The following is a 20,733-nucleotide window of genomic DNA, read 5'->3' on the forward strand; positions in this document are numbered from 1 at the left end:
GTTCGTGCAGATGGCTGTTGTCTTGCAAACGTCCCCATCTGTTGACTCAGGGATCGAGACGGGGCTGCACGATCCGTTACAGCCATGCGGATAAGATGCCTGTCATCCCGACTGCTAGTTATAAAAGGCCGTTGGGATCCAGTACGGCGTTCCGTATTACCCCCCTGAACCCACCGATTCCATATTCTGCTAACAGTCATTGGATCTCGACCAACGCGACCAGCAATGTCACGATACGATAAACCGCAATCGCGATAGCCTACAGTCGGAAATTTATCAAAGCCGCAAACGTGATGGTACACATTTCGTCTCCTTACACGAGGCATCACAACAACGTTTCACCAGGCAACGCCGGTCAACTGCTGTTTGTGTATGAGGAATCGGATGGAAACTTTCCTCATGTCAGCACGTTGTAGGTGTCGCCACCGGCGCCAACCTTGCGTGAATGCTCTGAAAGCTGAGCATTCGCATATCCCAGCATCTTCTTCCTGTCGGTTAAATTTCGCGTCTGTAGCAAGTCGTCTTAGTGGTGTAGCAATTTTAATGGCCAGTAGTGTAGGTAACTGCAGTCTTTCAGTATTGGAAGCAAACCATGTGTTCAGACGAACAGAAAAATGACGTATAAAAACATGACTCATGTTGGTCATGTCTGGCACATGAAGTGGTAAGGGGAGAGCTGGCTCGCCTGCTGCCATGATTGGTGGCCAGTCTGCTCTCCCTCGGTGAGCACCGCTAGCAGCTCCCTTGTGTCAGCCGGCAGGAACAATCTGTTGAGCCGAGTGGCTGCTTAAGGCGGCGGCTGCGGCGAATCAGCCGTAACGAGATAATGCGCTTCCGCTGACGGTACCGAGGACGCGCCGCAGGCGACGGGCACAGCGGCCGACCAGGCCTCGAGGTGCCCTCCCGTCGTGTGGAGGGCAATACTGTGTCAGGGTCCTAATATTGTTCAGGCTTAATCAGGAAAACATTACATTTTATCCATTATAAAGTACTGACACAAGCCTGCGGCTGAAAAAGCTGTGGGTTTGTTCATGAAATAACTTCTGATGTTGCCAGGAAAGATTTTCGTTTGTTTCTCCCATGTGTAAGTAGGCTGTTTAGCTATGTAAGTAGGCTATCTATGTTTTTATGTTGGCAACGCCACGTAGTGCTCTGTATGAAAATCACTGACTGTGCTGTGCTATCTGCGGCTGGTTGGCATTGTTGCAATATTCACTATTGTAGTGTTGGGCAGTTGGATGTGAACAGCGCGTAGCGTTGCGCAGTTGGTGAGCCGGGAGCAGTGCTGGACTTGGGGTAAGAGATGGCAAAATTTTGAGAGCGGACGATCTGGACGTGTGTCAATCAGAAAAAGGAAATTTATGAGGCTGGATGTCATGAACTGATACATATATTGACTTTCGTACACTATTAAGGTAAATACATCGTTTGTTCTCTATCACAATCTTTCATTTGATAACTATGCCTATCAGTAGTTAGTGCCTTCAGTAGTTAGAATCTTTTATTTAGCTGACAGTATTGGCGCTGACTGTATTGCAGTAGTTAGAGTAACGAAGATTTTTGTGAGGTAAATGATTCATGGAAGGTATAGGTTATTGTTAGTCACGGCCATTCTGTTGTAGGGATTATTGAACGTCAGATCGCCTCGCGCTAAAAATTTTGTCTGTCAGTTTAGTGTTGATCAGAATAAGTAAAGAGAGAAATGTCGGAGTACGTTCACTTTTTCTCAGCTGTTTGAAAATCAAATAACGTAGAGGTTTATCAGCTCAGTCATTTATAATTTTTTTTAAGGGGATGTTTCACATTTCACATGGTACGTTTCGTGAAACTACTCCCATTTGAAAGTGCAATTTCTTCGTGTATTAAGGTGTGTTCCATGTGAGTTGCTGGATCAGTTTGCTGCCGGTAGTGTTAAATGTAGACAACCGGACGTTATAACTGATGAATATTTTAATACGAGGGTCATTCAATAATAAAAGAGATTGATTGGTCTGGGGAAAACGTTTAGTAGGGCGAGTTAGGTACTTCTATGACTCTAAGTTGGCATCACTGGGATAAGTCCTGATCAGCTGATATATCAGCATTGTTTTGTTTATAACCTCAAACATACATTTCAAGATGGCGAGTCCGGTTGAAATGTCCACATTAGTTGAACAACGTTCTGTTCTTCGTTTGTTACTTGCTGAAGGCGAGAAACCAGTGAGTATATATTGTTTATGGTGAAGGTTGTATTAATGGTGTAAATTTTTACAAGTGGGTAGAGCAGTTCAAAAATTGTCGCGACTCAGTGATTGACGAACACCTTTCTGGCCGACCAGTTGGAGTTTCAGCTCCCTCATTAAAGTCGAATTGATGACATTAGTCGCGCTGAGCGCCGTGTGACTGTCTAAATGATAGTTAAGTTTCAAAAAATGGTTCAAATGGCTCTGAGCACTATGGGACTTAACATCTGAGGTCATCAGTCCCCTAGAACTTAGAACTACTTAAACCTAACTAACCTAAGGACATCACATACACCCATGCCCGAGGCAAGATTCCAACCTGCGACCGTAGCGGTCGCGCGATTCCAGACTGGAGCGCCTAGAACCGCTCGGCCACAACGGCCGGCGAGAAGTTTCAATTTAGTACCGGTGCAGTTCATAGCATTATCTGTAACCAGTTGAAGTAACGCAAAACGTGTGCAAGATGGGCCCCAATAGAATTGATGCGGCTACACAAGAAAACAAGATAAGAGTGTGCACAAAGCTGAAGGAACGTTATGAAAGAGAAGGTGAGCATTTCCTCAACAAAATTTTAACTTGTGATGAAACTTGGGTTCACTATTATGAGCCAGAATAAAAGACAAAGCATGGAGTGGAAGCACACCAACTCTCATGTCAAGAAAAAATTCAAAATCCAAGCATCAGCGGGAAAAGTCATGTTGACGGTGTTTTGGGATGCTGAAGGTCCACTTTCTTGTGATTATCTCGAAGAGCAACGTACAAGGAACAGCCAATACTACTGGGATGTGAACCCAGCCATGAGAGAGAGAGAGAGAGAGAGAGAGAGAGAGAGAGAGAGAGAGAGAGACGTCGTGGATCTCTGAGGAGAGGTGTGATTCTCCAGCAAGACAAGGTACGTCCTCATACTGCTACAGTAACCGGTGAAACCATCGACAAAATGGGCTGGCAAGTACTACCTCATCCCCCATACAGTTCTGATTTAGCACCTAGCGATTTCCATTTGTTTGGTGCACTGAAAGAGGCATTACACGGGAATATGTTCCAGGACAACGAGGATGTGAAAAAGTTTGTGGGGAAATTGCTTGAAACATCGAGATAAGAGTCCTTTATAGCCGGAATAAAAAAGGTTGTAGTCTGTTGGAACAAGTGCATAAATGTTCAATCGGCTTATGTTGAAAGTAGAAAAGTATCGTTTTGTAAAAATAAACGGTTTTTTTTTTCTCCACGCCAATTTGTCTCCTTCATTATTGAACGAGTGACCCTCGTAAAACATTCGGAGGAAGACTGACACCTTCCAAATCCAGAAATGACATAAAGTAATATATATGTAGTTTAAAATTATTGTGAGATAAGGATTCAGTTGTATTTTGTTCAAAAACAAATCCTGGAGCTACAGCATATCCTACTCTCTCCTTTTTGGCGCTGCTCCTGACTGCAGAAAGTGGTTTCATTCTGTATTCTACATTTTAGGGTGATTAAAAATTTGGTGAGATGCATAAAGCTCTTATTATTTTAAACATTTCCTTGTTCTAACTGGTTTTTTCTAAATATTTTACCAGCACTTAATGTTGGAGAGCGAGAATCGATTCGGTCGTCTTAATACGGTGATGCCATTGATCATTTTTTAACAACAACAGTGACATAGAATTTTCTGATTGTAGTTTCTCGGTCACACAGCATCTTATTAACGACGGAACGATTACCGTGAGTTTCAGATTTTTTCCGCTGTCATCAATCAATTGTAATCTGCTCTTCCTCAATTTATTTTCCTTATTACAACCAACAACACTGATAATTGTACAATTACAAACGTAGATTACAACATATATAGTTAACGGCGAATTTGGAAAATACTGTACTTTAGGTTTCTTTGTTGACAACTTAATGAGAAACACACAGAAACATCATTCACGTAACTCAAAATACACAGCGCAGGCTGAAAACGGCAAACGTACAATAACAAACTCCCACAATGATATTTTGCATATATACTCAACAGGTATGACTCAATAGATCCTCCAGAGAATGATTCTATAGGATTCTCTACATCGAAGAAACTAAATCACAAACAAATAAGAGGACGTTCAATAAGTGATTACACACACTTTTCTGTAAGCAGGTTTGTTCGCACTACACGGTTCCCCATTCTTTTGGCTACAAAACACTTCTTTTCCAACTAATCTCCTTTCAATGCGACGGCCTTAGGCTACCTTACTTGGAGGGCCTCTATGCCCTCATGGTATCGCTGTGTTGGTCGTCATCGGAGCCAACGTCTTGCTGCATCGATGAACTCTGCGTCATCCACGTGCTGCTTTCGGTGACGTGCACACTTACTTGGACCAAACAGATGGAGGTGGAATGTGCGAGAACCGGGCTGTGGGGTGGATGAGGTAGTTGAAGAACACTCCAGTGAAGTATGTTTTGTGAGCTTCTCTCCCGTGCGCATGCGTCCAGTTGAGTAGCGAGGTCTTCGGTTGTGATCCGTCGATCGCTTCGGATGAACGTCCTCACGTTCCATCATTGCAAGAGTGGCAATTGCATGCAGCGGCCGTCTCGTGGGAGTTCGGACAGGTTTTGTGCGACCTCGTTGCAGTCGTGACAAACGCTCCGGCCAACGACTCATCGTGCTTTTGTTCACTGCTAGGTCTCCACATATATTCTGCTAGCTCCTATGAATACCTGCGATTCTCTAGTTTTCAGTCAAAGGAAGCTAATGACAGCTCTTTGCTTGGAAAGCACCTACGTTACAGAAGCCATTTTGTGAAACCTACATACTCGCTGTCACCTATCTGAACTTCATGGAAGTATAGCAATGCAAGGAGGAATATTATTTGATGTCCCACAACAAATTCCATGTTTTCAACTGAAACTGGGCAAGGAGAAAAAGATGAAGAATTACATACTTAACGTCCCTCGTACATAATGTGAAGTGTAATAATATCCTACACTCACATTCCGGAATAAATAAAAATAACATGCCTGCAATGCTCCATGTTCGACATCGGATAAACAGGGAGATAATTCCATAGCAGCTACACATGGTGCATTGGAGCATACACATTTCAGGAATATCCACATACATACACAATACAGTACACCCATTTGGAAAAGTAAAGCAGATTGTCAAACTACTCCACAGACCAACAAATGTCACAAAATTGATCTGTCGAAAGAACTGGAGACGTATCTATATCAGAAAAAATAAGAAGACAAATCGTACCTAGAAATTACCCCTTGCCCTAAGAATATTATACACACTCGGTAGACGATCTATAGCGTTATCTGTATTGACTAAGTGCAAAATATCTTTGTGAGAATTGATTATTGTACATTGGCTGTTTTCAACGTACTATGTGCATTGCAGATTGAGTGAATGATGTTTAATGAACATGTATTTTTGCGTAAGTGGGTGACAAGAAAACTGGAAGTGAAGTTTATTTACAAATTCGCCAATTAACTATGTATAAAGGTCCATCATAAATTACAAAATGAACGTGTTTAATATATTAAAAATAAAAGTAACGAAATGATGTAGCACCGCCCACATCGAAAACATCACGCATAACTGACATAACAAACGAAAAAAACACTTGAAAACGGGAATAATTTCCCGAAACGCATAGTGTAGCAAATAAAACAACATCGCGACGACAGTATTTTCGTGTGTGTGTGTGTGTGTGTGTGTGTGTGTGTGTGTGTGTGTGTGTGTGTGTGTGTGTGTGTGTGTAAGGACGAGGTGGTGTGAACACGATAGTGGCATAATGGTTCGTGCGCCAACTTGGTGAAAGCTAACTGAAATTTAACTTTGCATTGCTAAAACACTGTGTAAAATTTTTTTAGAAGAGACAAAACATGTTTTGTGCCAAAATTTTCACAGATTAACCGTTCCAGTGAAGGTACTGATGATGCTAATGAGGTCCAGAGACGGTGTTGTTTACCTTGAGGTAAATGTTTGAGATGTTGGTGTAAACATCGTCCACTACAGCATGCTGCATGCTAATGAGTAACATGGTCGGAACAACCAGATCTTTCGTGAATAATGTCTGCAACTACATCCAAACGGTCAAACCAAGTGCTGTGGTGAGTGTATAGGTGTTGGGTTCATCAGCGCTTCATCTGGCTCCACAAAAAGAAACGAGGTTGCCACGGTAATGGCTCACACCTCCGCTCTAACAACCGCGGAAACATTGTTCAAATATCCTCTGACGTCAGCTCCATAGTGTGGTGGGCCACCACCATTCTGGAACCATGAACACTGCCTGACTGCTAGCAGGACATTTTCAGACGTTTCCGGCATTACTTCAGAGAGAGAAACAGTGATTTTCTCCATCTAACGTTAGGGACAAGATGTGGTGCAATCATATGGTCGCAAATATCAACCCATAAGTTCATGGTGGTCTCTATCGATGCTGAAACCCACGAGATGAATTAAGATTTACCAGCTTCCAGACATGGCTATTGTGGCTGCTGAACTGTAAACTTTGGCGTAAAGGAAGTTCGTATACCCGTTAAAGAGCCCCAAACAGGGAAACGGTGGACCTGTGACATTTGTGTTGCGTTTATCTAGTCTGTAACTCTATAATAACTCTAGAAAATTGTGTATGTAATGTGATACTACTTTACCACTGTGTTCGTTTCACATGTAGTTCCCCAGTAAATCCATTTAGGATTCTCTTAAGACAGTAGTGGTGGAGGACGTGTATTTAATTAGAAAGGAATCGGCCAACTACCTTCAGTTTGTTTTATTGAACTTACACGTATTCACAACGAAGAGAGAGATTATTGGATGTGTGTACGGAAATCGGGCGATGAAGCCCCCTGGCTCACACAAAAATTTCTGTATAAAATGGGAGAGAGAAGAAAATTCAAAGGCAAGAATTACGCAGAGAAGAAAAAGTATTTCAGGCTAAATAATGAACTGAGAAGAGATCATGAGCAAAGAAAAAACACGGTAAACATTCACTATTAGTAATGCTACTTATTTAAACATGTAGCACCGTTACCGGTTTTACGTAGACAGGTTCATGTTGCTGTTGATAATGGTTGTGGGCTGCTTTTTTTTTCTATAAAAATTGTGTAAGCAAAAACAAGAAATACAACAAACATGAACGGCTGTCTGAAGATGAACCTGTCGCTTCGAAACGGGCAACGCGGTACAGACGTTTCAGTAGAGGTAATGTGTGTGATCTCGCGTTCGATGTACGTGGAACTCGTTGGAAATAGTAACATTCCGGTATGGAGGAAGTTTTGGGGAATAGCCGCTGTGCAAAATAATTCAGTTCACAGTCGACAGCGAGCCACATCCGCCTGCGCTTGACTCGTCTGATGATGAAGGAAGCTACAAACTCAGTTACCGAAGTTTTGCCTAACCCTTTCCTGCCCGATGGTCTACTTGGACCCATTACAGTTTTTAGATATTTCTGTAATATCTACGAAAGCCCATTGTTTCCACATGGCACCACTGCATTCTAGTGCGTTGATTAGGTCACTAGATGGCAGCAGCTACAACAGAATGAGTATTGGATCCGCATGGACCCGACAGGAAAAAATTGCACTAATTCAAAAAATTTGAAATTGTTTAATATGTTCCTAGAAGGACTTCAGTCAAAGATACTGTTCACATGTTTCTTCTCACGCGAAGTAAAATATGGGCTGGAAAGAGTTAATACTCTCGAAAGAGCACATAACTTCAAACTTTCAGTCAACAGAAATAAATAATTACCGTTTTCAAATAGAGCAACGCTGTATACTTGCTTCATCGCATCTAGATAACTCAAGAAACTGGATTGTTATTTGTCAATATTTACAATTAAAATTATTACGGAATAACCGACGTCTGTTGAAAATAGTGATTAGAAACAATGACACATCGGATTTCCACGTAAACATTGGTCAATGGTGCTGAAACAGCAGTATTCACCATGCATTTCTAATTTTTTTATTTATTTATTTTTCTCAGCAGCTTCACGGTAAAGATTGGCAGGAGTTACAATACTCTAGTCTTATTTACCGCTACTTTTGAATAACCTGTTAACGGTACATTGAAATTTAGGCCATATAAAACGAAATATAGAGTTCTTAACTACTTTGTGTACACTCTACTCGAAAGAAGCTTCTTAATGCCCTTCAGTGTACTAATCGTTGACTTAAAACTTACTCAAAGCGATTTTTGTTGCGCTGATAGTACTGCACGTAACCGTTCCACAAATAATTTCATTTAAACCTTGAAATAACGGAAACAATGAATTAGGTATTATGCATGACCATCGGAAGTAAATGCAGCAAGGTGAATGACAGATAATTCTGAACAGGTTTCGAAGGAAGACACAATATACATCTAGATCTCTTACTCGAAATCTAGCTTATTCGCCTTTCCTGGAAACGCAGAAGCAGTTTAATCTTAAATGGAAGTACTCAAATGATCGTTCCCAATTCAAGTAAGGTTGTAGTTTTGCAGAAAAGACTTCGACATAGCAGGACATTTGTGGTGTCCACTCAAATGTGTTACGAAACAAGCAGTACATTTATTTTATTTAAATTTTTTTCTATTCAGAACTGAAGTATCACTAAACTAGTATAACTTCACAATAAATCCGGCAAAAGTCATTTTCGGAGTAGATGCCCTACTGTCACTTTTGTGAAGCGACATGTAGTATCTGGCTTTGAAACAGTTAAATTGCAACTGCAATCATTTCGAAATACTTCACAAGATATTTGACCAATACCATTGTTTCTAGTTGAATCTATGAAAATGTACTGGAGTTTGACCATGGTACTTGATTTCCACAGGTAATGAACGGTATTCCCGGCCTGCGCTTCGTGCCAGAGGCCCCAAAGCGTCTGGCGAAAGGCGAGGAAGACTGCTTCTGCTCAGAAAAGGACGGTTGTCTTCCCTATGCCTTGATGGACAGCTCCTACTGCAAGAATGGTGAGGATGCAATGCCATTATCTCCAAAACTAACAAACATCCATAGTCATGTTCAATGATACGTAACACAGTTTTAATGGCAGATAACGGAACACATACTCATATTTCACTATATACGTGGTTTGAAATGCATTTTGGATAAGCCAAACACGGTTTAGATCTAACGTTTAGTAGGGGAAAAGTGTGCCAGCCGGGCGGTCTAGCGCGCTGCTTCCCGAGTGGGAAGGCCTGCCGGCCCCCGCCCCAATCCGCCTGGCGAATTAGTGTCGAGGTCCGGTGTGCCGGCCAGTCTGGATGGTTTTTAAGGCGGTTTTCCATCTACTTGGGCGAATGCGGGCTGGTTCCTCTTATTCCGCCTCAGTTACACTGTGTCGGCGATTGCAGCGAAAGCACTATTTCCACACACGCGTACACCATCATCACTGTACCACGCAAACATCTGGGCTTACACTCGCCTGGTATGAGACGTTTCTAGGGTGGTGGGGGGAGGGGGGTTTGGTGTCCACTGGTGGCCGAACAGCACAATAACCCTGGATTCGTTATGGAGCGGAAGGGGGTGGGTGGACTGCTGTGGCCTATTGTGGGATTGTGAACCACTGAGGACTAACGCAGGGATGAAGCCTCTCTATCGTTTCTAGGTCGCCAGTTCAATACAGTACAAGGGAAAAGTGTGCTTGGAGAACGTTGGTACAGTTTCTGTCACAATGAAGTCCCTTCAATTTTATAGAACTTGCCTGCATCTCTATGGCAGACGAAACACAAACTGAACGTTCTTCAGCTAACTTGAAGAAAAGGGACTTTGGATCAGTACATAAACGTTAAGATCGCACCTAGCTTTTAGCTGGCAACATTGTTTGAGGATTTGAATGGATAGAAGTCGCTGCAGTGAATCCGACTACTGAAATTTCTCCGCCCTGATAATATCGTGGTAGAAACATGCAGCAGTAGGGTTTTTTTTCCATTTTGAATCAACAATCATCGAAAACAGGCTGTAATTTTTCCTCCTATCTATGTAATTATGTAGTTATGTAGTTCTCAATTCGTTCGAGCAATCAATCATTCATAATAGGAAACACAATCATAACTCAGTCACTCAAAATGATTCAGAAATTTTACTTGTTAGAATGAAATCAGGCGATGATTCTTCTTCTCTGCAGGCTTGTGCTTTGCGGCAGTCTGATAATCTGTACAAATAAAATGCCTCGTAATTTTGGGAGCGATGTACACTCCTGGAAATTGAAATCAGAACACCGTAAATTCATTGTCCCAGGAAGGGGAAACTTTATTGACACATTCCTGGGGTCAGATACATCACATGATCACACTGACAGAACCACAGGCACATAGACACAGGCAACAGAGCATGCACAATGTCGGCACTAGTACAGTGTATATCCACCTTTCGCAGCAATGCAGGCTGCTATTCTCCCATGGAGACGATCGTAGAGATGCTGGATGTAGTCCTGTGGAACGGCTTGCCATGCCATTTCCACCTGGCGCCTCAGTTGTCCAGCGTTCGTGCTGTACGTGCAGACCGCGTGAGACGACGCTTCATCCAGTCCCAAACATGCTCAATGGGGGACAGATCCGGAGATCTTGCTGGCCAGGGTAGTTGACTTACACCTTCTAGCGCACGTTGGGTGGCACGGGATACATGCGGACGTGCATTGTCCTGTTGGAACAGCAAGTTCCCTTGCCGGTCTAGGAATGGTAGAACGATGGGTTCGATGACGGTTTGGATGTACCGTGCACTATTCAGTGTCCCCTCGACGATCACCAGTGGTGTACGGCCAGTGTAGGAGATCGCTCCCCACACCATGATGCCGGGTGTTGGCCCTGTGTGCCTCGGTCGTATGCAGTCCTGATTGTGGCGCTCACCTGCACGGCGCCAAACACGCATACCACCATCATTGGCACCAAGGCAGAAGCGACTCTCATCGCTGAAGACGACACGTCTCCATTCGTCCCTCCATTCACGCCTGTCGCGACACCACTGGAGGCGGGCTGCACGATGTTGGGGCGTGAGCGGAAGACGGCCTAACGGTGTGCGGGACCGTAGCCCAGCTTCATGGAGACGGTTGCGAATGGTCCTCGCCGATACCCCAGGAGCAACAGTGTCCCTAATTTGCTCGGAAGTGGCGGTGCGGTCCCCTACGGCACTGCGTAGGATCCTACGGTCTTGGCGTGCATCCGTGCGTCGCTGCGGTCCGGTCCCAGGTCGACGGGCACGTGCACCTTCCGCCGACCACTGGCGACAACATCGATGTACTGTGGAGACCTCATGCCCCACGTGTTGAGCAATTCGGCGGTACGTCCACCCGGCCTCCCGCATGCCCACTATACGCCCTCGCTCAAAGTCCGTCAACTGCACATACGGTTCACGTCCACGCTGTCGCGGCATGCTACCAGTGTTCAAGACTGCGATGGAGCTCCGTATGCCACGGCAAACTGGCTGACACTGACGGCGGCGGTGCACAAATGCTGCGCAGCTAGCGCCATTCGACGGCCAACACCGCGGTTCCTGGTGTGTCCGCTGTGCCGTGCGTGTGATCATTGCTTGTACAGCCCTTTCGCAGTGTCCGGAGCAAGTATGGGTGGTCTGACACAGCGGTGTCAATGTGTTCTTTTTTCCATTTCCAGGAGTGTATAATCAGTCGGGAAACCTCAGATCGAGCGGATATTTGGCTTCGATGTAGTTTAAACTTCCGAAGAAGTAATGGAGCTCTTGGATTATTAAATGCAGCTTCGTATCCAGTCTTCCGCAAGTTCCCTTCTGATTAACAACTACGCAATATATCGATGAATATCATTAATTCTCAAATCTCAAATACACTCCTTTTGTATGAAGGAGCGATGTATGTATATTTCCCTTTTAATCGTACAATTTCGTATCTTCTGTCGTAAATCTCAATATTCAGATTACAATTCTTCGAACAAAGCTCAGGCTAATCGGCACGAAGACAATCTCGGGAGCTCTTTTCTAACAACCACCAGAGAGAGTACTACAAAGAATAATTATCCGCTCATGGCATAGCTATTGTATGAAACTACTTTGCGCATGGATTCTGCGAGTATGAAGATAGAAAATTAGTAAACGTCATTCAAGGGTAGAATTGTATCAGAATAATTCATCGAATATAAAGAGATATTACAAGGCGGATGATATCATATCCGCCCGTAAATGGCAAAGATTTGTCAATATTTGCTAAAGTCCGTATAACGCAAATAAACCCAATTCTCTTATCCATCGAACTTCCATAATTTCGCTGGGTACTGGACAACAACACGTATTGTGGAAAATGAAAGGACCTGTTTATGGCCTAAGCGACACAAGAGGTCACTTAGGAGGCAGAGCATGTTTACAGGGTGAATCATAATTAATAGGTATACGATAATACGCTGTACAGTTACATTAATGTGATCATCTATCAAAAGCGTGATTAACCTCCTCCTGCAGAGTGGAATGTTGCCATGCGTGCAGGAAAAGGGTAGCTCAGGTTTCGGAAAGCATCGATAGGCATGCTGAGGATCCATGGTGCAAATAGCCCGATCGACGTGGTCCCACAGTTTATAGGTTGGATTTAATTCCGGGGAATTTGGTGGCCAATAGTGCAAGGTAAACTCATTCTGGTCCTCTTCGAACCACGCAGGTACCATGCGAGCTCGGTGACCGACAGTATTATCCTGCCGGTAGATGTATCATGCCGAGCAAAAACAAACTGCATGTAAGGTAGGACGTGGTCTCAAAGTCCGTTGTGCCTTCCAGCTTGACGAGGTGACCCAGGAAATGCCACAAAAACATTACACGGACCATAATGCTCCCTCCTCCATCCTGTACCCTTCCGACGATTGTTACTTTCACATTTCACGATGCACACGCCAACGGCCACCTGAATCTCAGTGGACGGCCTGTTGTGGTACTGGCGTAAACTGATGAACAGCAGACAGCTTGGGTGCATGGACCAGGCGCCTGTTGGTGAGGCCCGGGAGCAGGAGACGCCGCTGCTAGCCCCTTGGTACAAGGCAGGCAGCTGCTCAGTCATCACTCGTCTGCTCCCCCATCCACTTCTCTGCAGCTGTCGTCCACCCTTGTCATCTACGGCCTGTGGTACAACACAGATGCCTCGCTCCAGTTTTGGATAGCGCCATTTTGATACATAGGATATACCGTATTTACTCGAATCTAAGCCGCACTTTTTTTCCGGTTTTTGTAATCCAAAAAACCGCCTGCGGCTTAGAATCGAGTGCAAAGCAAGCGGAAGTTCTGAAAAATGTTGGTGGGGTGCCGCCACAACTAACTTCTGCCGTCGAATACATGTAGCACTACAAAGGCATGCTTTGTAGGCACAAAGATAAATAAATTGTTTCCTCTGCGTCAGTAAATAAATTTTAAAAAAAGGTGGAAGACGAGCTTTGTTCTCCGCCCCGAATTTCGACCACTGCATTTTCATACATTATCCAACAATTAAATACAAATTCCGTATTGTTCATCTTCGAATGTAGCAGCATTTCAATGTACTACGAAAATCCGACTGGAAAGACTGTTTGGGATGTTTGCCAATATGGCAAACTCTACGTTCTGAATGTTTTCCTACCTGTGAGAAGCTATGGTTGCTAATAGGAACTTTAATGAATTGTGAATCACATGCAGTATTCTCTTCACCATAAGAATAATACGAATATAAACATTTTGCCATGTATTGTTTCGTGTTTGCTGCTATCTCATTTAAATCCTGTCTGCCTAATAAACTACGAAACTAGAGTGAGAGAACAGCAAACGCGGAAGAATATACATATCATGTCATGTTTATATTCGTATTATTCTTATGCCTAATAGTGATTCAGTCAGAAATGAAGCACAGCAATTGACTAGATTTGTAAATCTAAGATGACTAATTTCTGTGCAGAATGTAATGTACTAAAAAGGGGCCTGCAAAGATTTTCAAACGGAGAACAACTTTCGCTAAACTCTCGTTCAGAACATCTTCTATCATACGCAGTCTATTATTTGGTTCTTGTTGATCATTATCAAAGAAAGCAGCAGTGTAAGTAACAACAAATAGCAGTCTCTTGCCGTAGTTTCGCTAATGACACGATTCCTCTCTTTTTTTTTTTATTGCAAGCGGCGGTAGCGCGCACAAAAGCAAGCCATACCTCGAGAGGCGACAGGCCGTAAACACGCACTATCAGAATGCGACAAATATGCATGACACAGTACAGTAATGAATTTTCAGCTTAGAGAGACGTAAACACCTATAACAAGGAAAACGGCGCTTATCAGATCAAAGAAAAATAAGCAATCAATTCAAACCAGACGAAGCACGTGAAAAAGGAAGGGTACACGTATAACTACGGACAGAGTGCCTGACGCATAGCAATGGCTATCTGGTAAAGCTCAACTGCTAAGCTTACCACTCGAACCAAACTACTCTAGCTGTATCGTCATTCATTCCACCTAAATTGTCTCACATTACAATGGAACCAACTTTGTCTGGATTTGGAGATGCGGACTAAAACTTTTCTCTCCCCTTGGTGCGGTTTAGATTCTGGAAATTTTTTTTTCCCTTGATTTCGAGTCTCATTTTTCAGGTGCGGCTTAGATTCGAATAAATACGGTACTTTAAACGTAATGACAGTTGAACAGTTTAGAAAATTAGCCATTTGCCAAATCCATCCAACCTTGCCCTGAAAGCTAATGATCACGCCCTTTGGGACGACACGCACATAGATCCAATTCCGCTTAACGACAACGACAACACTGTTTTCCGCGTCCCACCCGACACGCTTTATGTACCCTCCACTGCTAGGGTGCGAGTTAACGAGCACTTCGCTCTCATTTAAATGTGTGTCTGAAAGAGTCAGCCTTCAGGAATTGTGAAACGAACCCTGTTGTTGAGACCGTGTCCCACAAAGGGCACAGATTCTCCACGAGATGGGGAAACTCACAGGCGTCTATTGAGACCTAAGTGCTGCAGTGTGCAAGTGAGACAGACGTGAACCTACGTCATAGGGAAACCCAGTAGAAGCCGTTTGTGGCCAAGGAGACGTAGCAGTGTTAAATATGGCGGACCGAAGATCGGCCATAAAGGGCAACATTTATGAAAACTATATAATTCTGTAGTAATGCAAGGGATCAAGCCACAGTAATTTTAATCTGCCATCCTCCATAAAATTTCATGGATATCCCAATAAAACTGGAATATTGATCATATCTGTAATAGTTCAGGATTTACTGTTGAAGTGAAATTAACAAGTTTCGTAACGAAGACCAGAATGCTAAAATATGAACGCCTTGGTCGATCTTAACGATCGACATTTCATATATGAGGATCACTCCAAAAGAAATGCACACAATTTTTTTAAATCTATCTTTCATTCTCCATGTTTGAAAGTCTTACAGCATGTAGATACATCATTTAGGAACAATATTTTCATTTCTCCATATAATTTCCATCCCTCTCAACTGCCTTACGCCATCTTGGAACGAGCGCCTGTATACCCGCACGTTAACATTCTGGACCAACCTGTTGGAGCCACTGTTGGGCAGCGAGCACAAGGGAGTCATGATCTTCAAACACTTCCTTCCCCTATCCCAATGTAGCGTGACAATTCGTTAACTCCCTGCACATTGTCGGAGTGTGAGCAGTACGAGGCCTGCCACTGCGAGGACAATTCTCAATAATGCCGTGCCCGCTTTCATCACGTAACCTGCTTGCTCACCGACTACCTGTACTGCGACCGACAGCATCATCTCCATACACCTTTTTCAACCTCTTGTTGATGTTTCACACTGTCTCGTTTTCACAGCACAGTAATTCTATGACAGCACGTTGCTTCTGACGAAAGTAAAGTGTAGCAGCCATCTTAAAGGCATACTGTGACGGCGCCACTCACGGGAACAGGTTTAACTAACTTCGAAAACGAGTAGGAAGGATGTATCTACACGCTGTAAAACTTTCTCACATGCATAATGAAAACCGTATTTTTACAAAAATAGTGTGCATTTCTTTTGCAGTGACCCTCGTAGAAGCGCATAATTAAAATGACAAACGTTGTGAATATCAACTCTGTAAGTTTGTTTAAAAGAGATAGTAAATTTAAATTATCAGTATTTTCAGTTAAACATCAGATCATCACAACACATTGAAGGAGGACAGCATGACACCTTATTGAATCATTAGGTAATAGAATATTTGCTGTAAAGTTTATTGCCTAATAGGTACTTTTGTTCTTTACTTACTTAGCAGAAAGCACATTGGTGCAAGGCTACTGGCCGTGACATTCAAAGTTAAGAAGGAAATTGTATTGGTTTTATGTAAAAGAATTTATCTTTTATTATACAATGTATATTATTGTTACTTTATGTAGAACGTGAAAGTGGTCAAGCTTAGATTATTTAAATACGTTAAAATGTAAAATAATGTAGAATAAGCTGTAGCCAAACAGATGGATGGCTTTAGGAAAGGGAACTGCCCTAGTCAGTTGCGCGGCGATGTTCATCACGCGGGAAACACAGCCGGGGACACAGAGTGCTGGTGGAAACGAGGTTAGGTTAGGTTAGGTTAAGTTTCGGCTGGAGACAGCAAAGGGTACAGTACGGGTGGAGATACAAAAGCGGACGGTCGGATTTTAGGTAGCTAGGAAGTGAAAACGACTTAGAAAATTTCGCGTTGTGTGATACCACGGCATTTAGTTTCTGATCGGTGAACAGCCGCTAGCCTGGTGTGAACTCCAACTTTTCGCATAGTTAACGAGGTGGAGTATCGAACTTGTATTTCGCGATGAGATTGTGAATGATCGAACTGTGTCAAATGGATATGCGCTCGAGTGTAACAGTAATTCTAAATATGACTACGTTCACATTAGTTTGCTTTCTGAATAAACATTATTCTAACCAAATCGGAACTGTGTGGCCTACACCATGAATGGCTCGGTAATTTAGTTCCCGATATTACTATCACTGTTGTTACATTTCATATTAACTTCATACAATTTCGCAAACTTGCCATCAACCACACAATTTAACCAAAGGGTCACAAGTGTCTAACTTACGGCGTGTAATGCGACACGTGCGGTTCAACCCCTAGACGAGTTTGAGCCTAGACATTTCGACGATGAGGAACCACAAGTGAGCCCAATCATCTTTGGTATGCTAGCTCGCAACGGGTACTACCTCCCGTCTGTGACTGGTTATTATAAGTTGACGTCGAAGACAGGCGGTGCTCACATAAATGTGACTGGACGGTGTACAACACAAATGTACTCGAGGCGTAAACTTTGACCAGTTCCCATGCAATTGATCAAATTTCACCGAAGCCATAAATCAAGAAGAAATACAATACTACTTAAACACGTTACATATTACAAATCACTGTCCAATCGTATTGCTGATAAAAAAGTGTTCAGTTGTCCTCACATTCGGAGGCCGTACTGTATTAATCTCTGCTGAGATTAAGCATTCTTTCGAACGTTCTTTGATCTACTAGTAATTTTGACAATTATGTGCAATTCACTGCTCAAGTTCTTGTAATGTATCAACAAGAGTGCTGCAGATTTCACTTTAAGGTAACGCTAGACAGGAAAACTCAGGAAACTGATGTCTGATGACCTCAGAGAGCAAGGTACAAGCTGTCTCGACCTGTCAATCTTTCGACCATATTGGTGCATTAGATGTCATATCAGCAGTAAAATGTCCCTGTAGCCCATCATGCATGTACTCGAGAGTTTAATGTAATGCCAGAAAATAAAAAAAATAAAAAATATCCTCTAGGACTGTGTTCAGTGGTACCAGGATATAATACGTGCATACAGAGGGGCTGTAGTAGCTGCGATTCATTTGTCACGGTCATCGGCGATCAGATGCCGCTCACTAGAGTTGTCTGTATTATATTTTATGATTGATATTAGTATTATATTTTATGATTTAATAATTACTACTACACATTGATCTAGCCAAAAGCCGAGAAGCGATTCTTCTTGGTGTTTTAGCTCTCTGGGGCACTCTGGGATGCTCTCTGGGGCCCTGTCTTTCCTCTGCAGACAGTAACTGTGCCGAGTTTACAGACAGTCTGCAAGATTCATTCTAGGCTACATCTATATCTACATGGATACTCTGTAAATCACACTTAAGTGCCTGGCAGAAGGTTCATCGAACCACGTTGACAATAACACTGATTCCAATCACGAACAGCGCGCGGAACAAATGAGCACCTATATCTTTCCGTGCAAGCTCTGACTTCACTTTTTTTATTATGATGGTCGTTTTTCTCTATGTAGGGCGGCGTCAACAAAATATTTTCGCATTCACAGAACAAAGTTGCTGATTGAAATTTCGTGAGAAGATTTCGCCGCAACGAAAAACGCCATGCACATCCCAAATCCTGTATCACGTCCGTGACACTCCGATATTTCGGGATAATACAAAACGTACTGCTCTTTAAACTTTCTCCATATACACAGTTAATCCTATCTTCTAAGGATCCTATACCGCACAGCAGTACTCCAGAAGAGGATGGACAAGCGTAGTGTAGGCAGTCTCTATAGTAGATCTGTTGCATCTTCTAAGTGTTCCGCAAATAAAACGCGGTCTTCGGTTCGCCTCCCTAAAAGATTTCTGTGTGTTGTTCCCAATTTAAAGCGTTCGTAATTGTAATTCCTAGCTATTTAGATCAATTTAAGGTCTTTAAATTTCGCTTTTTCGTCGTGAAATCTAAGTTTAATGGATTCGTTTTGGCACTCATGTGGATCACCTCACATTTTAATTTTTTTCGGTCAATTGCCAACTTTCGCAGCATACAGATGTCTTTTGCAAAGAGTTTTGCAATTTGTTGCGATTTTCCGAAGAATTTACTTCACGATAAAAGACAGCATCAACTGCAAACAAGCTAAGGCGGCTCCTCGTGTTGTCTACTAAATCGTGTATAGACTATAGATAAGGAACATAAAAGGGACTATAACACTAACTTTGGAAACGCCAGAAATGACTTCCGTTTTACTCCATGACTTTGTCATTTACTACGAACTGTGACCACTCTGACAGGAAATCACGAATCCAGTCACATAACTGAGAAAGATATCCATTACTCATGCAGTTTTACTACAAGCTGCTTGTGTGGTAGAGTGCCACAAGCCTTCCGGATATCCAGAAATTCAGAATCAATTTGAAATCCCTTGTCTACATCTACATCCATACTCCGCAAGCCACCTGACGGTGTGTGGCGGAGGGTACCTTCAGTACCTCTATCGGTTCTCCCTTCTATTCCAGTCTCGTATTGTTCGTGGAAAGAAGGATTGTCGGTATGCCTCTGTGTGGGCTCTAATCTCTCTGATTTTATCCTCATGGTCTCTTCGCGAGATATACGTAGGAGGGAGCAATATACTGCTTGACTCTTCGGTGAAGGTATGTTCTCGAAACTTTGACAAAAGCCCGTACCGAGCTACTGAGCGTCTCTCCTGCAGAGTCTTCCACTGGAGTTTATCTATCATCTCCGTAACGCTTTCGCGATTACTAAATGATCCTGTAACGAAGCGCGCTGCTCTCCGTTGGATCTTCTCTATGTCTTGTATCAACCCTATCTGGTACGGATCCCACACTGCTGAGCAGTATTCAAGCAGTGGGCGAACAAGCGTACTGTAACCTACTTCCTTTGTTTTCGGACTGCATTTCCTTAGGATTCTTCCAATGAATCTCAGTCTGGCATCTGCTTTACCGACAATCAACATTATATGATCATTCCATTTTAAATCACTCCTAATGCGTACTCCCAGATAATTTATGGTATTAACTGCTTCCAGTTGCTGACCTGCTATTTTGTAGCTAAATGATAAAGGATCTATCTTTCTGTGTATTCGCAGCACATTACACTTGTCTACATTGAGATTCAGTTGCCATTCCCTGCACCATGCGTCAATTCGCTGCAGATCCTCCTGCATTTCAGTACAATTTTCCATTGTTACAACCTCTCGATACACCACAGCATCATCTGCAAAAAGCCTCAGTGAACTTCCGATGTCATCCACCAGGTCATTTATGTATATTGTGAATAGCAACGGTCCTATGACACTCCCCTGCGGCACACCTGAAATTACTCTTACTTCGGAAGACTTCTCTCCATTGAGAATAACATGCTGCGTCCTGTTATCTAGGAACTCCTCAATCCAATCACACAATTGGTCTGATAGTCCATATGCTCTTACTTTGTTCAATAAACGACTGTGGGGAACTGTATCGAACGCCTTGCGGAAGTCAAGAAACACGGCATCTACCTGTGAACCCGTGTCTATGGCCCTCTGAGTCTCGTGGACGAATAGCGCGAGCTGGGTTTCACATGACCGTCTTTTTCGAAACCCATGCTGATTCCTACAGAGTAGATTTCTAGTCTCCAGAAAAGTCATTATACTCGAACACAATACGTGTTCCAAAATTCTACAACTGATCGACGTTAGAGATATAGGTCTATAGTTCTGCACATCTGTTCGACGTCCCTTCTTGAAAACGGGGATGACCTGTGCCCTTTTCCAATCCTTTGGAACGCTACGCTCTTCTAGAGACCTACGGTACACCGCTGCAAGTTCCTTCGCGTA

General features: G+C 43.1%; 1 protein-coding gene across 1 annotated transcript in view; it reads left to right on the plus strand.

Moving 5' to 3' along the window:
- LOC126100976 (lysosome membrane protein 2-like) overlaps positions 1-20,733 on the plus strand; it is a 348,747-nt gene that overhangs the window by 308,005 nt on the left and 20,009 nt on the right. Inside the window, exon 8 of the mRNA XM_049911640.1 lies at positions 9,012-9,150. Within this exon, the coding sequence (XP_049767597.1) occupies positions 9,012-9,150 (139 nt within the window). The remainder of the gene's footprint in view (positions 1-9,011; positions 9,151-20,733) is intronic.

Source organism: Schistocerca cancellata, chromosome 9 (genome assembly GCF_023864275.1).
Source record: "Schistocerca cancellata isolate TAMUIC-IGC-003103 chromosome 9, iqSchCanc2.1, whole genome shotgun sequence".
Classification (NCBI taxonomy): Eukaryota; Metazoa; Arthropoda; class Insecta; order Orthoptera; family Acrididae; genus Schistocerca; species Schistocerca cancellata.